At 38.5% G+C, this 20,036-nt stretch overlaps 1 protein-coding gene across 2 annotated transcripts; it reads right to left on the bottom strand.

The window, feature by feature from the left end:
* Positions 1–398: 398 nt before the first annotated feature.
* On the bottom strand, positions 399–3,740 carry LOC140013459 (ADP,ATP carrier protein, mitochondrial-like). 2 transcript variants are annotated; one of them, XM_072062780.1, is made up of 5 exons: positions 3,547–3,671; positions 3,362–3,403; positions 1,732–2,258; positions 1,253–1,624; positions 399–972 (listed from the first exon to the last, which is right to left on the bottom strand). In XM_072062780.1, the coding sequence occupies exons 3-5, from the start codon at positions 2,236–2,238 to the stop codon at positions 676–678; spliced, it is 1,176 nt and encodes a 391-aa protein (XP_071918881.1). In that variant the 5' UTR covers positions 2,239–2,258; positions 3,362–3,403; positions 3,547–3,671; the 3' UTR covers positions 399–675. The 2 variants fall into 2 exon arrangements, with proteins under 2 accessions (XP_071918881.1, XP_071918859.1); XM_072062758.1 differs by lacking the exon at positions 3,362–3,403 and having other exon boundaries at positions 3,547–3,740.
* Between the last annotated feature and the right edge of the window lie 16,296 nt (positions 3,741–20,036).

The raw sequence follows: 20,036 nt of genomic DNA, 5'->3' as shown, positions 1-20,036 counted from the left end.
GATTAAAGTACCAGGACAAAAGAACATATTACAATACACATATAGCAATTTCCCAAAGGAGTTCACCAATTAGAGGATAATCACCTGTTAGCGAAGTACTGAGGTGATTAAATTAGTATACGTGGGTGGATTCATATTCCAAACCCTCCACCCAAATCCCTTTGTTTCAATGAACAAAAATTATATAAATTTGCAATACACAAAATTAGGTGGAGAAATATGTTGCGTTGCAAAAATGAACTTCCCGCCCCTAACTCAAGGCCTTATTTAACCCTAATTTGCAAACAATAGCTTCAGATGTGCACACTAGATATTTTCACGGTGCTCGAAGAACCTTGTACCAAAAGGTGATGACAAATAAAAATTAAACCAGGCACTATTAACTATAAGAGCTGACGAGTCTTAATGATAACAATTATAATTGAGCAGCTTTGCTAAAGTTCAAATCAATTCGAACCGAAAAATTTTAACCCTCTCCCAATGATGAAGTTTGTGGGAACCAATTTCCCTAACGAAGAACAACAATAAATGTTTGGGGCAAAACACCCACCCCCCCCCCTCTTCTTCTTCTCTCTCCCTAGCCTTTAGTTATTGAACTGCACAAAAATCTTTCCTGACTTGACTCGACCAAAAACATTTTCATCACCATCTAATATGGAATCAAGAACATGGTCCTTAGGCACCACCAGAACCATATTTCTTTCCAAAAACAATTAACTGAAGCTTGTCATAACCAGCAAGGACCCCAGCGCCAGCAACGGCACGAAGGATGTTTGCACCAGCACCCTTGAACAAAGATTTACCACCCTCATTCTTCAAGATTTGTGCAAACGCATCAAATGAGCTCTTGTACTTGACAGCTTCACCAGATGTCATCATCATTCTTCTTCTAACAGTGTCTATTGGATAAGAAGCAAGACCAGCACCGTTTGTGATGAGCCAACCAAGAGCAAAGCTAGCAAAGAAACTATCCTGTAACCAGACAGAAGACATCAGAAGACCTTATATTTGAGTAACAATTAAGAAACAAAATCGTCCCAAGTTTCCAACAGAAGAGTAGTACAAAGTCAGATTGTCAGTAGAATTATCAGCTACCTTAGAAAAAAGTCATCACATTAGAATTATCAGCTACCTGTACCTAACTAAATTCAGAGATACGACACTAATTGGCATTGGTCCAATCAGTAAGAAGTTAAAATCATCATAAGCCAACTGCAATACACATAAAACTACAGTCAAGAAACACACTGACCTGCAAACTTCCTGTCAAAACCACTGGCTTCAAAGAATCATACATTCCAAAATACAGGCCACGGTACACAATGATACCCACACATGAAATGTTGAACCCACGGTAAAGACCAGCAATACCATCAGTCTGCAAGGTCTTCTTGTAGACATCAACCAAACCATTAAATTGCCTTTCACCACCCTTCTTTGCAGCCTTGGCATCATTTGCAAGACGGGTACGAGCATAGTCCAAAGAATAGACAAAAAGAAGGGAAGAAGCACCAGCAGCACCACCTGATGCAAGGTTACCGGCAAACCATTTCCAGTAACCATCCTTGTCCTTCTTGAAATTGAAAAGCCTCTTGAAGTAGTCCTTGAATGCAAAGTTCAAGGCCTGCATAACATGTACAGGTGGTTAACAAAACATGAACAAAGGTAATAGACACAAAAGTTCTCATGCGTGTAGTTGGTAAATGAAGTCTTGAAAAAGTGTGTGGAAACCTGTGTAGGGAAGTAACGGATGACATTAGCAGTGTTTCCTCTCCACAATGACATAAATCCTTCATCTTGAATGGTTCGATTGAAGCAGTTTCCAATTCCCTTGTATGGCTCAGACAGACGACCAGCCTTAATCATTTCATCTTGGTTCTGGATCAAAAGCTTAACACGCTCAATAGGAGCAGCAGCAGTTTTTGACACAGCAGCTGAAACCCCACCCATGAGGAAGTCAATGGCAAAGCTTCCAATACCCTTCTCTGCAGGAGCCTGGACAAATACTGGTGATGCATTTGCAGCAACCAATGACAGTTCCTGGGTGGCACAGCAAGACTGCACCACAGTATGCAATCCTGCATTTGAGTAATTGCCATATGCAAAGCACCTCTGGTGAAAAGCAGGTCTCCGGAAGCCTCCATAGCGGCCTTGAATATCTTGGGACAGACTGCTACTCAAATGCAGCTGATTAGCTAGTTTCTGAGCAACAGTTGGGCACCGACGCTGATCAGCCATTCTCACTTACACTGGAACCCCTGCCGAGGACAAAATCAAATGACACTAAACCTTGTTAGCATTTTCAGGACACTGACTAGTTAAGAGAGTTGTCAGACTACAGACTGCATTTGGCACTAGAAACCTATAAAACTTCAATATCAAGAACATATTTGTTTTATCCCTCCACATGAATCTATAATACTAGTAAATGTTACATAAGAAAAAATATTCACATCACAATTCCATACAAAACAATAAAGCCGGAAAAGTGTGCATGTGTAAACAACCAACTTAAAGTTTCCTTGTTTGGTTAAGTATCAGCTCTTCATTTTTAAGTAACAGAATGGCCAACAACATTAACACTTAATCAAAATAAACCATTGATGCCCTTGTCAGAAGCAATAAAATACTATCCGTTGACACCAATATTAAACCCTATGCAATATAATCATTGTACACCCTACAATGCCCTAATTCTTCATACTCAAGACATCACCACCTTAATCTAAATGTATCACATCAACTTAACAGCAGGGAAAAAAATAGTATCCAACATGCAACTTATTGTTTCAGAAACCCCATTGTCAAAGAACACCCATTTCATGGAATGACAACAACTTTGACTATTCACAAAATGTAACAACAACAACAAAAAATCACTCTCTTAAAGCCCCTTTTGTCTGGTTATAAAAAACCCATGTATCAACCAGAAAAAAAAAAAAGAATGCCAAATTTCAATTTGTTTAAACGGATAGACAGGAATGACATGAGAAACCTGCAGACCCACAGCAGAAAATCAAACACATGCTAAACCACAAAGAAAATTTACAACACACTAAGAAAACAGTAAAACTAGGAAAAGTAGCCCCAGATTAAATACAAGTACACAAGAAATAGTAACGAAACAAACAAATTTAGTAACCTTGACTAATTTCAAACAACTTGGATCCACGAAAATTGAATTCTTCAAACAAAATCAAAACCCGATTCAACAGTAGCACAACGTCAGATCCATAACCAGCAAACCATCAACAGATCCTAATATGTAAAAGAGATAGATCTACACAAGTCCAGATATTTCAATGAAACAGAAAACTAAAACCAAAACGAACCCCCAAAAAAAAGAAAAAAGAGAGAGAACCTTATATCGCAGACAGATCTAGAAAAAAGACCACGTGGAAGACTGAGGACAAAAAGAAAAGACAGAAATGAAACAAAGATCTTCAATATATAACGAATTAAAAACGAAAAAAAAGGGTTAAGATCGGGACGAATTAGCGATTTCGGACCGTGAAAAAAGGAGAGAGAAGGGGAGTTGGGAAATACCTGCGTTCGACTCGCCTTGGAAGTCGCGGTGTAAGCATGGAGGGGAGAAGAACGAGGAGCGTAGCGAGGAAACGGAATGAGAAAGAAGAGGCAGGCTTTGAGGAATGGACGACTATTAACATGCGACGGGGAACAAGTGAATAGAATTTTATAGCAGTGTGCGTGACCGAGCTGGATTCTAGGTGGGATCTAGCAGTGTGCGACGGGGTCATGGCAGGTGCGGAGGGTGGGATCTGAACTCTTAACGCCGATCTGCCTAGCCAGACACGTTGATTTCGGTGAGATCGAGGTCAGCTGAGTTGATCTTGACCGTTGAAAATTCTCTACGCTCCTACAACCCTACAACCTCAGAGAATCCTTTTCTCATTTAGTGGCAATTGGGAGAATTTGCTGTTTGGGTCTTCACACGAGCTTAGAATTACACTCGTGTACCATTACCTTTTTTTTTCTTGGTGAAAAGCTGCATTTTCTGGTACTTGGGGACTCTAATCTAGTACATTAAGTAATTGAAGCATATTATATGTATGAACAATTAATAATTATTATATTTTTTTTAGTACATTAAGTAATTGAAGCATATTATATGTATGAACAATTAATAATTATTATATTTTTTTTAAAAAAATAATTTTGGATTTAGTTTTACATTTTGAGAGTTAATGTGGATTTTATTTTTAAAAAATTACAATTTATAGATAACTAGTTATTTGATTGTACCTTACAACTATGGATAGTTATCAACGTAGTTTAAGATGTTAATAAAACAAAATAACTATTTTTTTTTTTGCTTAAGGTTGGAACAATTTACTCTTTATTATAAGGTCAAATGATAGTTAAAAATGACCAAAAAAAAAAAAAAGAAGTCAACACTATAAACTGTTTCTAGGATTTATATGTAGTAAGTATAGATGTGCTGAACAAAGCTAATATTTCAACTAGCTATGGTAGATTGAGAAAATAGAATTAAATATGCGATTGATAATTTTTTTGAGCTCTAATCTTTTTATGGATTGGCTTGAAGATTTGGAAATTTATTCCAATTGCTTTTATTTATTTATAGATTATTTACTCCACTCTATTTTCTTGAACTTTTTCAATGAAACAAAATACTTCTGGTTATACTTCTAAAAGTTTTGGAACAATTATATGTTTTCTACTCTTACTCTTATGTTACAAAGAAAGAGAACTTTATCCAACCGAATGGCATTATATGTTTTCTACTTTTACTCTTCGTTTGGTATGCAGGAATTGGTACGCAGGAATTGCCTCGAATGAAAATATCTTTATGATTTATCCATTTTGAAGAAGCACTGAGCTTCCCCGAGTCGAGCTGACCTGATGAGCTCGGCGTGCTGACGAGAAGAGCGTGTTCCAACTCTACAAGACAAACAAGAAGAGGACTCCGGGGTGACGAACAGGGGAGCCCCGAGGTGGTTCCCGGGGTCACTCCGACGGTCAAGTTAGTCTTCCGGTGAACGGAGTTTACTAGGAGTAAAGCAATTAGGAGAATTTTGCCAATAGTGAGTGTACCTTATGCAGTTGGTGTGCGTTACCATTTATACCTGCTCGAGAATCCGACCTCCGTACGTTTCGGAACCTGCCCGGGATAGTCTCAATCCCGCGTTGAGGGAGATTCTCCCCGCCCTCTGCGGAATTGTCCCCTGAAGCCCTTTCGGAGCCCTAGCAGTGGTGTGCCCTAGGACGGTTCCCATGGGCCTGGGGTCCAGGTCCAACTCTGGCCTTCCTGGGCTGCCACGTGTCTGGGCTCAGGACGGAGCCTCTGCACTAACCCCCTAGATTAAGTAGGGTTTTCAGACAGACCTAATCTACACCCTTGCCACGTGGGAAACCAACATCGCCCTGCTCTGCTAGGGTCACCTCTAGCACAGTGCTGTCACTGAAAAGCTGCGCTCACGTCCTTTCGGCTGTCGCGTCTTTTCGGTTTCCGTACCGCTCTTAAATGCGTTCACATGGGGATGGTTCAAATTCAAGCAGCCGTTTCCCCTATTTCATTCCCTATAAATAGGGGCTTCCAAATTTCCTCCGACTCTATTTGCCATTTTCCTCTTTTCGTGTATTTTCTTACTCCCGGAATTTCCAACGGCAAGACCTCCAGCCCACAGTGCTCAGATTCCGGCGGTTCCTTCATCTTTTCCCATTCCGTTCACCAGTAAGTCTTTTTCCTTCCTCCTTGGCTCCCTTTTACCCTTTGCCATCTTCTGCTTTTTATGTTGGATCGGTCCGACGTTACTTCCACCTGTAGACACCAAATTTTTAATAATTTGTAGGTGGCATCTATTTCATGATTTTGTTTGTTTTAGATTGTTTGCATTCTAGTTCGTTATTGTTTGTTTCTCATTTTTAGTGGTTATTTTATTTTAGTTCATTTTTGGCCCTTTTAGTTGATCTATTTCATTTGTCATTTATTCTTGTTTGTCTTTTTAGTTTTATTTACTTTTACTTTTAGTTTTAGTTTTAGTTTTAGTTTTTAAATTTTAAGATTAGCATAGAGTTGCTAGAGAGAAAAGGAAAACTTTCAAAGAAAAAAAATATGTTTTAGTCATTTTTTTTATTTAATGCTTTCTTGATAAAAAATGATGATGAAAATCATGGAAAAAAAAAGGAAAAAAACAAGCAAAAACGTTAAAAAAAAATAGGTTTTTAGTTTTCTTGGAAAAAACAATGGAAAAGAAAGAAAAAAAAAGAAAATTTGTTCACAAAAATATGTTTATTTCTTTAAATTCAACCTTTTTGCACTTTAGTTATTTTTATTAAGTTATTTTGAAAAAAAAAGGAAAAAAAAAGGAAAAATGAAGAAAATTTGAAAAATGGACATTTTTGTTGTTTTTATTTATTTAGTTTGTTTTTTATTTATTTGTTTTCATTCTTATTATTATTACATGGTTTTGTCATTTTGTTATTATTATTATTATTATTTATATGCTGTATTTGAAAAAAAAAAAAAAAACCAACGCGCAGCATGCAAGCTGCGTTTTTGCCGCAGCTTGCAAGTGAACTTTGGGGAGCTCCTTAGTTGCAAATATGAGGGAAAGGACTGAGGTTTAGGGCTGGGGATCCCATATAAGAAGAAGGCAAGGCAGGAGAGAAAAAGATGGAGAGGTTGGCGGCTACAAAAAACTAAAAAAAAGAAGAAGAGAAGAAGGGGACGAAAGGAAAAAGAATTGGAGTGACGGCAGGAAAAGAAACCGAGAGCTTTGTGAAGTAAGAGTGAAAAACAACCAAAGGGAGGACTGAGTAGAGCTGGCGGCTGTGAGGGTTTAGAAACGAAAACCAAAGAGAGACTGGCCAGAAGAGGAAGTCACGGCCAGGAGCAATCACCGAGAGAAGCTCAGGCAACCACTTCGTTAGAATCTGCCTCGCATCCAAACTGAAGTTGCAAATCCAAAGGTGGTGAACAGGTAGCCTTCGCCCTTTCTCTTGCCTATTTTTCATCTCATATGAAATCAGATTGCTGGGCCGATGATGTTTCATGTATTCCCTTTCATTATACAGCCCAAAGATGCCGTCTTTTGTTGTTATTGTGTTTTTCTTGTATCATATGGTCTTTTGCTCACTGAAACGTTGTGGGGTCTGGTTTAGCAGGCTGAAAATTTCTGTTATAGCAGTTTATCAGTCTTTTTATTTGGTATATTGAATGGAAGTCTAGCTTAAAGTCTTGGCTTTTGCTTGTTGAGTGAAATACCATGAAGTCCTGCACTTTCGGTTACTGAAGTTCTTTTGGATGAGGCAAGAAAAGCTTCCGTTTTTCTTTGTGTATTGCTGAGTCGGTTTTTATGAACATGGTGCCTGAATTTTGTTGTGCTTTTATTCCCAATTTTAGACAAAGCCTTCGCTTTCCTTTAGTTTATTCTGGTTCGGACTTCAATTGAAATGTTGGATTCGATTGTAGTGTGAAAGGCACGTCATGTATACATTTACTCCAAGCTGATTTCATGTTGTCCAGTTTAGTATGGGTAAATTCGTTGGGTTTAGAACATTGCATTTGGATGAGCTTTAAGCTATCTTTGTTTGTTTTAATCCTGCCCATATGATGCTTTATCATTTGATGTTTTCAAAAAAATGAAATCTGGAATTCTGGTTTGACACGAGGAAGGCTGCATTTCATTGTTCCTGTTTGATGTTTCATTGCGACAGTCCATTGAGTGGGTTTCATTGCCTACTGGATCATTTAATCTTGTGTTTGAAAGAAGAAATTGGGTGATTAATGTTGGGGTCATGTGTTCTTGGGCTGAATCTACATAAATCAGGTTCAAACAACTTGCTAAGTAAATAAGTTTCCGTAGAAAGCTTAGAAATTGGTGGAAAGTTACTATTGAAAGTAAAACTGAATTCACAAGCCTCTCCCCACGTTTTGTTGGTCTCCCTCTCCCTTGTATGTTGAGTGTGCCGTCTTAAGGATAAGCTTACAGCTGGTTCTTGTTTGACATGACCCTTAAATTTGGCCGTACAAAGTTGATGGAATTCCTCAGGTTTTAGATTGGCTGTCAAGAGTTTCTTCTTGTTGCAGAAATGTTTTAGTTGCTGGAGTTTGCTCAGATTTTGCATTGTTTGTTGTCCGACCATCTTGGTGTTTAAATCTACAGTTTTCATGAGACAAAATGGGAAGATTGTATGATAATTGTGTTTGGGTTTTGTTTTTTCGTTTGAATTGCCGAATTGCATAAACAAAGAAGGCTTGGTTCGGTGTTGCTTGAAGCATTTGCATGAATTTGCATGAAATAATTTTCTGAAAATTGCACTTTGACCCCTTGGCTTCCAACTAATGCCAGTATGACCCAGAAAATTGAGAAAACTAATCAATTGGGTCCCTGTGATTTTTGCAGCAATGCATTATGGCCCAACTGCATTCCAATTTCTTGCAATTAGATCCTAGGATAATTGTAATTGAACCATTCCTCAACATTTTCTTTGCCCTTGGACCCTTTGAAGTTCCTAAAAATGTTTAATTAGGCTTGAGTGCTTGGTTAATGTCCTAAATTTGGTCCTTGGCAGTTTCAAATTTACAACTTCATCGCTTGTTTGCTTCAGCTTACTACTATGCTTTGTTTAAATTGCACTTCATTCATGACTTTAAGGGCTTTATGACCAAGTGAGCTTGTGTTTGCCAATTTTCTTTAATTTTCCCCAAATAAATTGGTACCTTGACCATTTCTTTTATTTTGGAGGATAAATAAGTGATTTCACTCCATTTAGAACATCAATTCAAGGTGGCGGTATAATTTCTTTTATCCCTCTTTGTGTCTCTCCTATGTGACTCAACGTGCTAAGTGAATTGCATGTCTACTTTGCTTTCCTAGCTTTTCTTTAATTCCTTTTACTTATGTCATTTACTTTTTGTTTTCATTAAGTTATTCTTTTAATGGGGTATGTGTACACCTCTTGGCTTGTAGTAGATAGGGCTGTGGCGAGCAATTTGGTCCATTTTCCCTTTCCCCTTTTGTTTTAGTTAGTGAATGTAATAGGTTCATTAGCTTGGTTGCATGCCTACGTGTTAAGTGTTAATTTGCGTTGTTAGGGCCTTGCATCTAGTCGAGCATGCTAAATGTTATGTGCTATGTGTTTATGAGTGTTTGGCATGTCTACTCGCTTTTCATAGCCATGAATGAATGTGATGGATGAATGTACGTTTCCGCTAGTCCAACGCTAGTCGGAATTCATAGAATGGGCTAGTCCAACGCTAGACCCTTAGGGATTTCCCCTCGTTAGTACATGTTTGCATGTTTCACTTCATTTCATGCATTTTTCTTAGTTTTATCATTTTGCATGCCCCTCGAACCCCTTTTCCCTCCATTTTAGGATTTTTGCATTTCATACTAGTTATAGGGTTCATTTGCTTGAGAGTCCCCTTAAATATGGGATATAGACGAGTGTGGCTTTTTCTAAGCCTTAGCACGCTTGTATCCTCTCTATAAAAGGGCAAATTGAGTCACGATTTAGGCCTCCCCGTCCCAATATGCATGAATTCCCTAGGCTCATGCATTTTTAAATCCACTCTACCATCTTATACCCTCATCACACTTTCATTTTTCCTCCCATTTCGCACACGTGCACCTTTATGTTTCTTCACTTGCACACGAACACTTTTATCATCACTTGCACACATGCGCTTCATATTATCATTTCACATACCGTACCTTGCCCACTCACGTGCACATTTTCATTTACATATTTATTGTTTTTATTACTTTTTCAAACTCATGTCCTTACATTGCATACATGCATTCCATTCATTTGCATCCCACTCGCATTATTCGTGACTTCTTCAAAGGATCGTTATTGGGCTTCACAATTAATGTGATTGGCACCACTCAACCTTTGAAGAGAAATTTCCCCCAATACCCCTAGGTCTAGGGTTTGCATTCATGTAGTACATCCAAAATGTAATAAATTTTTTGGTTAAAACATGAAGATCTTTGATTAAATCAATGCAACTAGCCTTGGCTAGGTCGAAGGGGTGCCTTGGATTTTTATCCTTGCCTTCCCCTTCGTCAAATGTGACTCTCGAACTTTTTTCGTTGGTTTACGTGGATTAGGAGTCGTTTAAAAGGGGTTTCTTAGTACTTTTTCCTATTTTTTCTAAAAATTCATTTTTTTTAGGTGACTTGGTACACCTTAACTCATTACTAAGTGGCGACTCCAATTGTTTCAAAAACCCTTTTTAAACTACATTTTGGGTCAAATCGTCGCATTCTCAAACCCCCATTTAGACCCATTTTTTCTTTTTAATCAAAATTCATTTTTCAATAAAAATTTGAATCAAAATACATTTTTAAACCATTTATTTATTTATCAAAAAAATGGGGCGCGACAGTTGGCGACTCCACTGGGGATGCTCGAGAGTCCGAGCAAATTTGATTTAATCAATCTTTTTCTTTTTTTTAACCTTTTCATATATCACATTTGGGTGTTTTAGGGTTGCATTTTTTCCTTTTTTAGGATTTTGCATTTCACACGCGTCCAACTACTCCCTCGCTCACGAATGTATGATTGATTGATTGGATGTATGTTCACTTCGGGCCTGCATTGCATTTGGGTGGGGGACATCACCCTAGAGCCTTGCGTTGGTTCTTGATCCCTCCCCTCCAAACGAGCACTAGCATACGCGCATACGCTTTAATTATTTTTACCCCTCATTTATTTTTCTTTTAGTGGCTTGTCACGCCACTCCACCCTATTAGGATTTTAGGCGACCCACTTGGACATGTGATCGTATCACGACGTGTGCGTAGCATGATCCGAGAGGTCACTCGATCTTCCGCTTTAAACTTTAGGTTGATGACCTATTAGTTTTTAGTCGAAGGTTGAGGATTTTTTTTTAGATTCGCCCAGACGGGTAGCCGTAACACGACGTGTGCGTAGCAACGTCTGGGGAATCGCTCGAGCCACCGACAAGGAACCTTGGGAGTGATGACCCTTGGTTTCTAAATCTGAAGGCTCGGGGACCTGAGCTTATCGAGTCTAGATGCATTAGCGAACCCCAGCCTCATGCATCCATATTAGAATTGCCTTAGGGTAGAGTCGGCCTTATCCTGAGCTAGAGACACTATTCACGAGGGGAGGGATCCAACCCCTTTTTCTCTTTTATTGCTTTGTATTGATTGCTTTATCTCGTTGCTACAATGTGTTATGTGTATTTATCTGCCTGAACTAACTTTTCTTGGTTTTGTGTCCCCATTGCATTCACAAACCCTAGCAAATAAGAGGTCTGGCATGACCTTTTTTTTAGAACCTACCCTCGTAGATAGGTTATTGCACGTTTAAAGATTTTGGTATATTGCATTCATAGATTAATAATTGCATAGCATTCTAAGCCTACCTTGGCGTATAAAAGGTCCTTTTAGGTCATGATTTCATTTCAAATTGCATGTTTTACTGCTTTAATAACTGGCATCATGCATCCACCCTAGAAAGGGAATGCCATTTAGGGGATCCCGTGTTAGGGATAAGCCACCTTGTGTCTCGGATACTTAATCCAACGAGACTTGCACGTTTACATTTTGTATCATCCAAAGGGGTAGTGCACAAGGTAAGGTAGGATCTGATCGTCTTCATAAGAGCGATTTTTGGAATATGGGCGTCTAATAATCACTTTTTGGCCATTTTATCAAAAATTGGTAAAAATCCCTTGCGTGAAGGACATTAATTTGAAGAAATTCACAAATGATTCCTCCTATTGAGACGATAAATAAATTGAGGCCAAAATTTGATTTTTAGAAGGTCATAGACTAATGCACCTCAATAATTTTGAAATAACCAATGGCCGGACAATTCAACCAATCCAGTTTGCCAATTTTTGAATAAATCATCAATTCATTTGACTAATTTACCCTTTTTAGGGTCATCCGGTCGATTTTGAATAAATCGTCAATTCATTTGACTAATTTACCCTTTTTAGGGTCATCCGGTCGATTTTGAATAAATCGTCAATTCATTTGACCAATTTACCCTTTTTAGGGTCATCCGGTCGATTTTGAATAAATCGTCAATTCATTTGACCAATTTATCCTTTTTAGGGTCACCTGGTCGATTTTGAATAAATCTTCAATTCATTTGACCAATTTCATTTTAATCCGGCCCATTTTGAATAAAATTTTCAATATCATTCGATCAAGTTCCTTTTTAGGATGATTCGGTCAATTTTGAGGAAGTTTTTAAATTTCATTCATTTGACATGTTTTCCCTTTTTAGGGTAATCCGGTCGGTTTATAATAAATTGTCAATTTCATTTGACCAATTAGGGTTTCAATGTCAATTTCAAGTTGGGAAACTTAGTCGATTTTTGAGAAAACCATCTATTGCATCCAGCCATTTGATCAGTTGGGGTTTTGACCCGTGTTTCACTGAAAAAATTTGGTCAACGAATTCCAATCTCTTCGATAGGAAGTTCGTCAAGGTCAAACCTGTGCGTTTTTGCAAATTCTTGTATCGATCAAAAGTGATCAATCCCTTTGGACGATGTCCTCATTTTGACAAACGTCTCTTCTCACTCTAATTGACCAAATTTTTCAAAATTATTTCTCACTCAATGAGTTGATCAGATCCATCAGGTATGGTATAGTGCCTGCTCTGGAGGATTGCATTTTCATGCTAGGCCTACTCTTGGCACAAAAAGGGTTCCCCCATAGGACATGCATCCGAATTTTCTGGATATCTACTAACTCTTGCCTTTTTCTTTTTCTTTTCTTTTCTTTATTTTTATTATAACTAAGCGAGGGTTAAATCTAAAGGTAATCTTTAAAAAATTCTCAGGTAATATTTAAACATAGCTTCTCGTCGAAGCTCCATCATAACGCGATCCCGTAGTAAAACCCAAAAGAATCGTGTAGACATGAGTACTCGGCCAGGATCGTCTGATAAGACCGCTGCAAATACCCAGCCGGAAGCCACAAGTCCCGGGGTTCAGTTGACCGAATTACTCGCCAAATTTGGGGAAATGGCATCTGAAATGGCAACCCAAAGGAAGTTGATTGATGAGTTAATCAGTAGCGGAGTTCAACCTGAACCTGTACCTGACAGGCAGCCAGAGCCAGAGCCATTTGTCATCCCTTCAACTCAAGTAACTGATACTCCATCTTTCCCTATTCCACCCGAAGGAACTTTCACATATCCCACCATACATTTGCCATACACTTACCCTCCTGGTCCTTCATTTTTCCCTGCTCACATGCAAGACCCACAACCCCAAGTTACTTTAAACATACCACCTGAGCCACATACCTTTTATCACACTACTGCTGAGCCATTCCTACCAGACCATACTATTCAAACCAAGCCAGAAATTGGGGAATCTTCCGCTCCCGTTGATATAAAGCTTCTCAAACGCCTGGATCGTTTCGATGAGTTTATAAAGAAAAGTCAGGGGTTGAACAAACAAGGAGTCTTGGATTACGATGAGCTTTGCCTTTTCCCGAATGTGCAATTGCCTGAGGGGTTCAAAACTCCGAAATTTAACAAGTATGATGGTACGGGCAATCCCAAGACACACCTCAGATTGTTCGCCAACAAGTTGGGTAGGCCAACAGATGATGAAAATCTGCCTTTGAGGCTATTCCCAGAAAGTCTGGAGGGGGATGCACTCGACTGGTATTCCAAGCTGAAACCCGAAGAAGCGAAGACCTGGTTTGACTTGTCCAACGCTTTTGTAAAGCAGTACGAATATAATTGCGAGCTGGCTCCAACACGAACCACGTTGGAAGGAACAAAGAGGAAGCCATCTGAAGATCACAAGACTTATGCCAAGAGGTGGAGGAAAATAGCTGCAAAAGTCGAGCCACCAATGACGGAGGACGAAATCATATGCACTTTCATTAAGGCACATGATCCGCCGTACTTTGAAGAAATTTTCCGCATGACTGGATGCTCATTTGCCGCAATTGTTAATAAGCTTGAGGAATTTGATGATTTCGTGAAGGCTGGAAAGATTGTTAATGTGTCTGCCCTCAAATCGCAGTTGGATGCTTTGCAAAGCCAAGGTAGTAATGGGAAGAAGCAATTCCAAAAGAAAGAGGGGGAAACTGCTTTTGTCTGGAATCGAAACCCTGTTCCAAGACCCAGACCTCGACAATACCCTACCTACTCAAATCCTTACCCTTACTATTCAAGCCCTCAATCTATTTATCACACCAATACCACTCATCCTCGACCTCGCCCTAACTACAACAACTCGCCTATGGCCCCTTTTCAAATATCCCAACCTAACTTCCAACAAGTTTGACCCCGACCTCCCTACAATCAAAAATTTCCTCCACCAAACAGACCCACCCACGGTTATTCCCAACCAATTGAAACCTACAGTCAAAGCCGTACCAGAACCTTCACCAACCTAGGCAGGCCTTTGGACCAATTGTATGAGCAATTGAAGGCCACCGGCAAAATAGGCATGATTCCCCCTCCATCATATCCTTATGGCATGCCTGCTGGATACAATCCACATGCTATTTGTGCATATCACTCGGAAGCGCCTGGTCACTCAACCGCCGATTGTAAAGCCCTTAAACACAAAGTCCAAGACATGATTGAGGCAAGGGAAATAGTGTTAAGAGGAAAAGGTGAACAAGGACCAAGTATAAGTACAAACCCCTTTCCCAAACACAGTGACACCTTTGAGGCATCCACTTCAAATGACGAAATTTAAAAATTCTGAAGGAACTCTGCGCAATTTGGATGGCTGACTATCTTCCCTCTCAAAGGGAATTTTGATAAATTTAGGGGTTGTCATTTACTAAAGTTCACGAAAACTTTTTCTTGCATATGTAAATAGTTTCATGAAAGCGTTTTTTGCAATCAAGTTTTGTTTTATTTCTGCTTTGATTTGGAGTTTCATGAAATGCCCAATTTGATTATTTGTTTGTTTGATTATGGTTCTGATTTTTGTTAATTCTTTGAGATGGTCAAAGGTGAAGTTATTTGACTCTTTGAATATCACTGTTCTAGAATTTGATGAAGCCCTTCATCGAAAATCCCTCCATTAAAAAGCCCTCATTGAGAAATTCCTTCCTTGAGAAAGCTCTCATTGAGAAATTCCTTCATTGAGAAAAACCATTAAAAATCCCTTCACTGGAAAAATCCCTTCATTTGAAAAATCCATTCACTGGAAAAATCCCTTCATTTGAAAATTCCTTCATTGATAAATCCCTTCATTTGAGAAAATCCCTTTCCTGCCAGGTTGTAAGCTGATTGGTTAAAGCAGTGTCATTAACGATTGATTCTGATTAATGAAAAGCAGTTGAATGCTATGTGCCATGACCAACGTTGTCAAAACGCATGACCTATGTTCATAACAAAAGGATCCGTCACCGATCTTCTGAAAAAGGAAACAAAGTGCTAAAGCGATGAAAGACGAAGTCGAAGGCAAATTTGCTTCAAATTGACAAAGCTTACTGGGTGTTCAAAGGAGAGATGGAAGGACAGACATTCCCTCGACCTATCAACTCGGACATGTGTAAGATGTTCTTTATTTGATTATGCAAAATTTCTTTTAGGAAATCATGCAAAGGGCGAGGCAAAAGTCAGGCCATCTTCCTTTTCAATCAAAACATTTCATCCCTAGTCATCCCCTTTGAGCTATCAGAATAATAATTTTCGTTTGGCAGCCCCTGAGAATTGCAAACCCCACACTGGGGCAAATTCATTTTGAAAAATGATCAGAAAGGAAGAAAGAACCCTACATTGGGGCAAATTTAGTTTTTGAAGGAAAATACAAAAGAGAAGAAAATGCAATGAAAAATACAAAAAAAGAAAAATCCAATCAAACTGGGGCAAATTTTCCTCGGTTTCGTTCAAAAAATTCGAGATAATTTCAAAATGATGCAATTTCAGGTTATTTCACACCTTTCATCAGACCTGCTTTCAAGCCTCAACTTTTCTTGAAAAACACCCCACCTAACCTCATTACAAAAGCCCAAAAGTCCTGGCTTTCGTCACTTGCTGCATTTCTATTAGGGATTTTGCTAATCAACTGGCAAGTGATGTCCATAATGCCTTCGCCTAATCTTACAAGGGAAGCGCATTTTTACTGATGCCAGCAATCTTCAACTTACATTCCTGAGTCGACTATGGTTGAGCTCTTCCATTGTTTCATTAGGTGAAAAACCCACAAGGGCACCTCAAGAGAGAAAAAAAAAGGAAAAGAGAAAAGAAAAACAAACAAAAAGGATGGGGGGTCAACCTTGGTGAAAACCTGAATGGGCGCCAAGGTAGGTTTCTGCAATGAGCAAGCACAAAGAGGAACAACTGGTGGTTTGGTCCATTTAGATTTCTTCTCATTTTTGTCATACCTCTGACAGCATTGAATTCCGGAGCTAAGATATCCAGAAATTTGAATATGACATCTGTTGGCCAAAAGCCGTGTCATTTTGTCAAAAAATATTCTTTTGTAAATACATTCTTAGGAAACTCGTTTTTTCCAAATTACTTGCATTCATGGCATTTTTTGTAGAATTTAAGCACAAATGGTTAGGTGTGCATTCTTGTGCATATTTATTCTTACATGACATGGGAATTTTCTTGCATACCTCATTCTTTATTATTGAATTGTGGTGAATGACAATCCCCGTGATTTATTGCAAAAAGTATGCTTGAATTCAGTCATCTTTTGAGAATAGTTGAAATTCAGCCAAGCAAGCTACACAGACTTCACAATATAGCGAAGCACATACCTGGTCAGTTTGAAAATCGGAAAAGCCTCAGGGTGAGAAATCCAACTCAATCGGCTGCCGCAGCAAAAGTTGATACGGGCATCGAAAAACTCATGTTTACACGATTCTCGAAGGAAAACGGATCAAATGGTGGTGGTAATTTCTTTGTTTTTTCTCTTTCACAGGAAAAATTGCATGCACAGATGAAAGTAATCACACCTCACACTGGAATCGGTGTCGGAAAGAGTCCTCCGGTGAACAAAGATCGAAAATGTTGCAAGCAAATTTGATCAAAAGGTGCAATAACATGGCGATACAGAATCAACTAGGGACTCAAAATTGCAAAAATTCTTCACACTGGGGCAAATTAATGTTTTAGAAAGATTCTCAAAAGTCAAAAAAGCAAAGAAAAGAAAATCATCAATCATCAATTATCAATCAAATCAAGTTTCATCACGACAGGCTTGGGTTTAATCCCACTGTCCGATTGTCAAGGCATTTCATTTGTATCGCTACTGGGGCATGGGTTAGTCCCGCCAGTAAGAATTTCATTTTTCACCCTTGTTGGAATGTGGGTCAGTCCCACTAGTAAACACTTCATTTGCATTGCCACTAAATATGGGTCAATCCCACTAGCGTGCATCTCATTTCACTTCACTTCATGATTTTATGTTTATTCGGGTCAGTCCCATGATTTTATGTATATTCGGGTCAGTCCCAGATTTTTATGTGTATTCGGGTCAGTCCCAGGATTTTATGTGTATTCGGGTCAGTCCCAAGATTTTATGTTTATTCGGGTCAGTCCCATGATTTTATGTGTATTCGGGTCAGTCCCAGAATTTTATGTTTATTCGGGTCAGTCCCATGATTTTATGTGTATTCGGGTCAGTCCTAGGACTTTATGTTTATTCGGGTCAGTCCCATGATTTTGTGTGTATTCGGGTCAGTCCCAGGATTTTATGTTTATTCGGGTCAGTCCCATGATTTTATATTTATTCGGGTCAGTCCCATGATTTTATGTTTATTCGGGTCAGTCCCATGATTTTATGTTTATTCTGGTCAGTCCCAGGTTTTATGTTTATTCGGGTCAGTCCCAGGTTTTTATGTTTATTCGGGTCAGTCCCATGATTTTATGATTATTCGGGTCAGTCCAATGATTTTATGTATATTCGGGTCAGTCCCAGGTTTTTATGTTTATTCGGGTCAGTCCCATGATTTTATGTTTATTCGGGTCAGTCCCAGGACTTTATGTTTATTCGGGTCAGTCCCATGATTTTATGTGTATTCGGGTCAGTCCCAGGATTTTATGTTTATTCGGGTCCCAGGATGTTATGTTTATTCGGGTCAGTCCCAGGATTTTATGTTTATTCGGGTCAGTCCCAGGATTTCATGTTTGTTCGGGTCAGTCCCAGGATTTTATGTTTGTTCGGGTCGGTCCCGTTTTAAATTTCTATTGTGATCAGTCTCGTCTTCAATTCTTGTTCGGGTCAGTCCCGTTTTAATTTTCATGTTCGGGTCAGTCCCGTGTTAGAATTCCTGTTCGTTGGAATCTTTTGCAGCCCAATAACACAGGTAAGTATTTGGTGTCTACTTCTTTGTCTCAAGTTTTTCCAAAACTCAGACAAAGAGGGGCAAACTGTAGACACCAAATTTTGAATAATTTGTAGGTGGCATCTATTTCATGATTTTGTTTGTTTTAGATTGTTTGCATTCTAGTTCGTTATTGTTTGTTTCTCATTTTTAGTGGTTATTTTATTTTAGTTCATTTTTGGCCCTTTTAGTTGATCTATTTCATTTGTCATTTATTCTTGTTTGTCTTTTTAGTTTTATTTACTTTTACTTTTAGTTTTAGTTTTTAAATTTTAAGATTAGCATAGAGTTGCTAGAGAGAAAAGGAAAACTTTCGAAGAAAAAAAATATGTTTTAGTCATTTTTTTTTATTTAATGCTTTCTTGATAAAAAATGATGATGAAAATCATGGAAAAAAAAAGGAAAAAAACAAGCAAAAACGTTCAAAAAAAAATAGGTTTTTAGTTTTCTTGGAAAAAACAATCGAAAAGAAAGAAAAAAAAGAAAATTTGTTCACAAAAATATGTTTATTTCTTTAAATTCAACCTTTTTGCACTTTAGTTATTTTTATTAAGTTATTTTGAAAAAAAAAGGAAAAAAAAACGAAAAATGAAGAAAATTTGAAAAATGGACATTTTTGTTGTTTTTATTTATTTAGTTTGTTTTTTATTTATTTGTTTTCATTCTTATTATTATTACATGGTTTTGTCATTTTGTTATTATTATTATTATTATTTATATGCTGTATTTGAAAAAAAAAAAAAAAACCAACGCGCAGCATGCAAGCTGCGTTTTTGCCGCAGCTTGCAAGTGAACTTTGGGGAGCTCCTTAGTTGCAAATATGAGGGAAAGGACTGAGGTTTAGGGCTGGGGATCCCATATAAGAAGAAGGCAAGGCAGGAGAGAAAAAGATGCAGAGGTTGGCGGCTACAAAAAACTAAAAAAAAGAAGAAGAGAAGAAGGGGACGAAAGGAAAAAGAATTGGAGTGACGGCAGGAAAAGAAACCGAGAGCTTTGTGAAGTAAGAGTGAAAAACAACCAAAGGGAGGACTGAGTAGAGTTGGCGGCTGTGAGGGTTTAGAAACGAAAACCAAAGAGAGACTGGCCAGAAGAGGAAGTCACGGCCAGGAGCAATCACCGAGAGAAGCTCAGGCAACCACTTCGTTAGAATCTGCCTCGCATCCAAACTGAAGTTGCAAATCCAAAGGTGGTGAACAGGTAGCCTTCGACCTTTTCTCTTGCCTATTTTTCATCTCATATGAAATCAGATTGCTGGGCCGATGATGTTTCATGTATTCCCTTTCATTATACAGCCCAAAGATGCCGTCTTTTGTTGTTATTGTGTTTTTCTTGTATCATATGGTCTTTTGCTCACTGAAACGTTGTGGGGTCTGGTTTAGCAGGCTGAAAATTTCTGTTATAGCAGTTTATCAGTCTTTTTATTTGGTATATTGAATGGAAGTCTAGCTTAAAGTCTTGGCTTTTGCTTGTTGAGTGAAATACCATGAAGTCCTGCACTTTCGGTTACTGAAGTTCTTTTGGATGAGGCAAGAAAAGCTTCCGTTTTTCTTTGTGTATTGCTGAGTCGGTTTTTATGAACATGGTGCCTGAATTTTGTTGTGTTTTTATTCCCAATTTTAGACAAAGCCTTCGCTTTCCTTTAGTTTATTCTGGTTCGGACTTCAATTGAAATGTTGGATTCGATTGTAGTGTGAAAGGCACGTCATGTATACATTTACTCCAAGCTGATTTCATGTTGTCCGG

Source organism: Coffea arabica, chromosome 1c, assembly GCF_036785885.1.
Source record: "Coffea arabica cultivar ET-39 chromosome 1c, Coffea Arabica ET-39 HiFi, whole genome shotgun sequence".
NCBI classification, from domain to species: domain Eukaryota; kingdom Viridiplantae; phylum Streptophyta; class Magnoliopsida; order Gentianales; family Rubiaceae; genus Coffea; species Coffea arabica.
The sequence above is the reverse complement of the archived record's forward strand: the minus strand, read 5'-3'. Positions and strand labels throughout refer to the sequence as shown.

Bases quoted from the DNA above. Each gene is read 5' to 3' on its own strand.
- LOC140013459 (XM_072062758.1), bottom strand. From the start codon at position 2,238: ATGGCTGATCAGCGTCGGTGCCCAACTGTTGCTCAGAAACTAGCTAAT. The intron at 1,625-1,731 runs GTTTCCACACAC...CATGTTATGCAG, and splicing joins TCCGTTACTTCCCTACACAG to GCCTTGAACTTTGCATTCAA. The intron at 973-1,252 runs GTCAGTGTGTTT...GTCTGGTTACAG, and splicing joins TTTTGACAGGAAGTTTGCAG to GATAGTTTCTTTGCTAGCTT.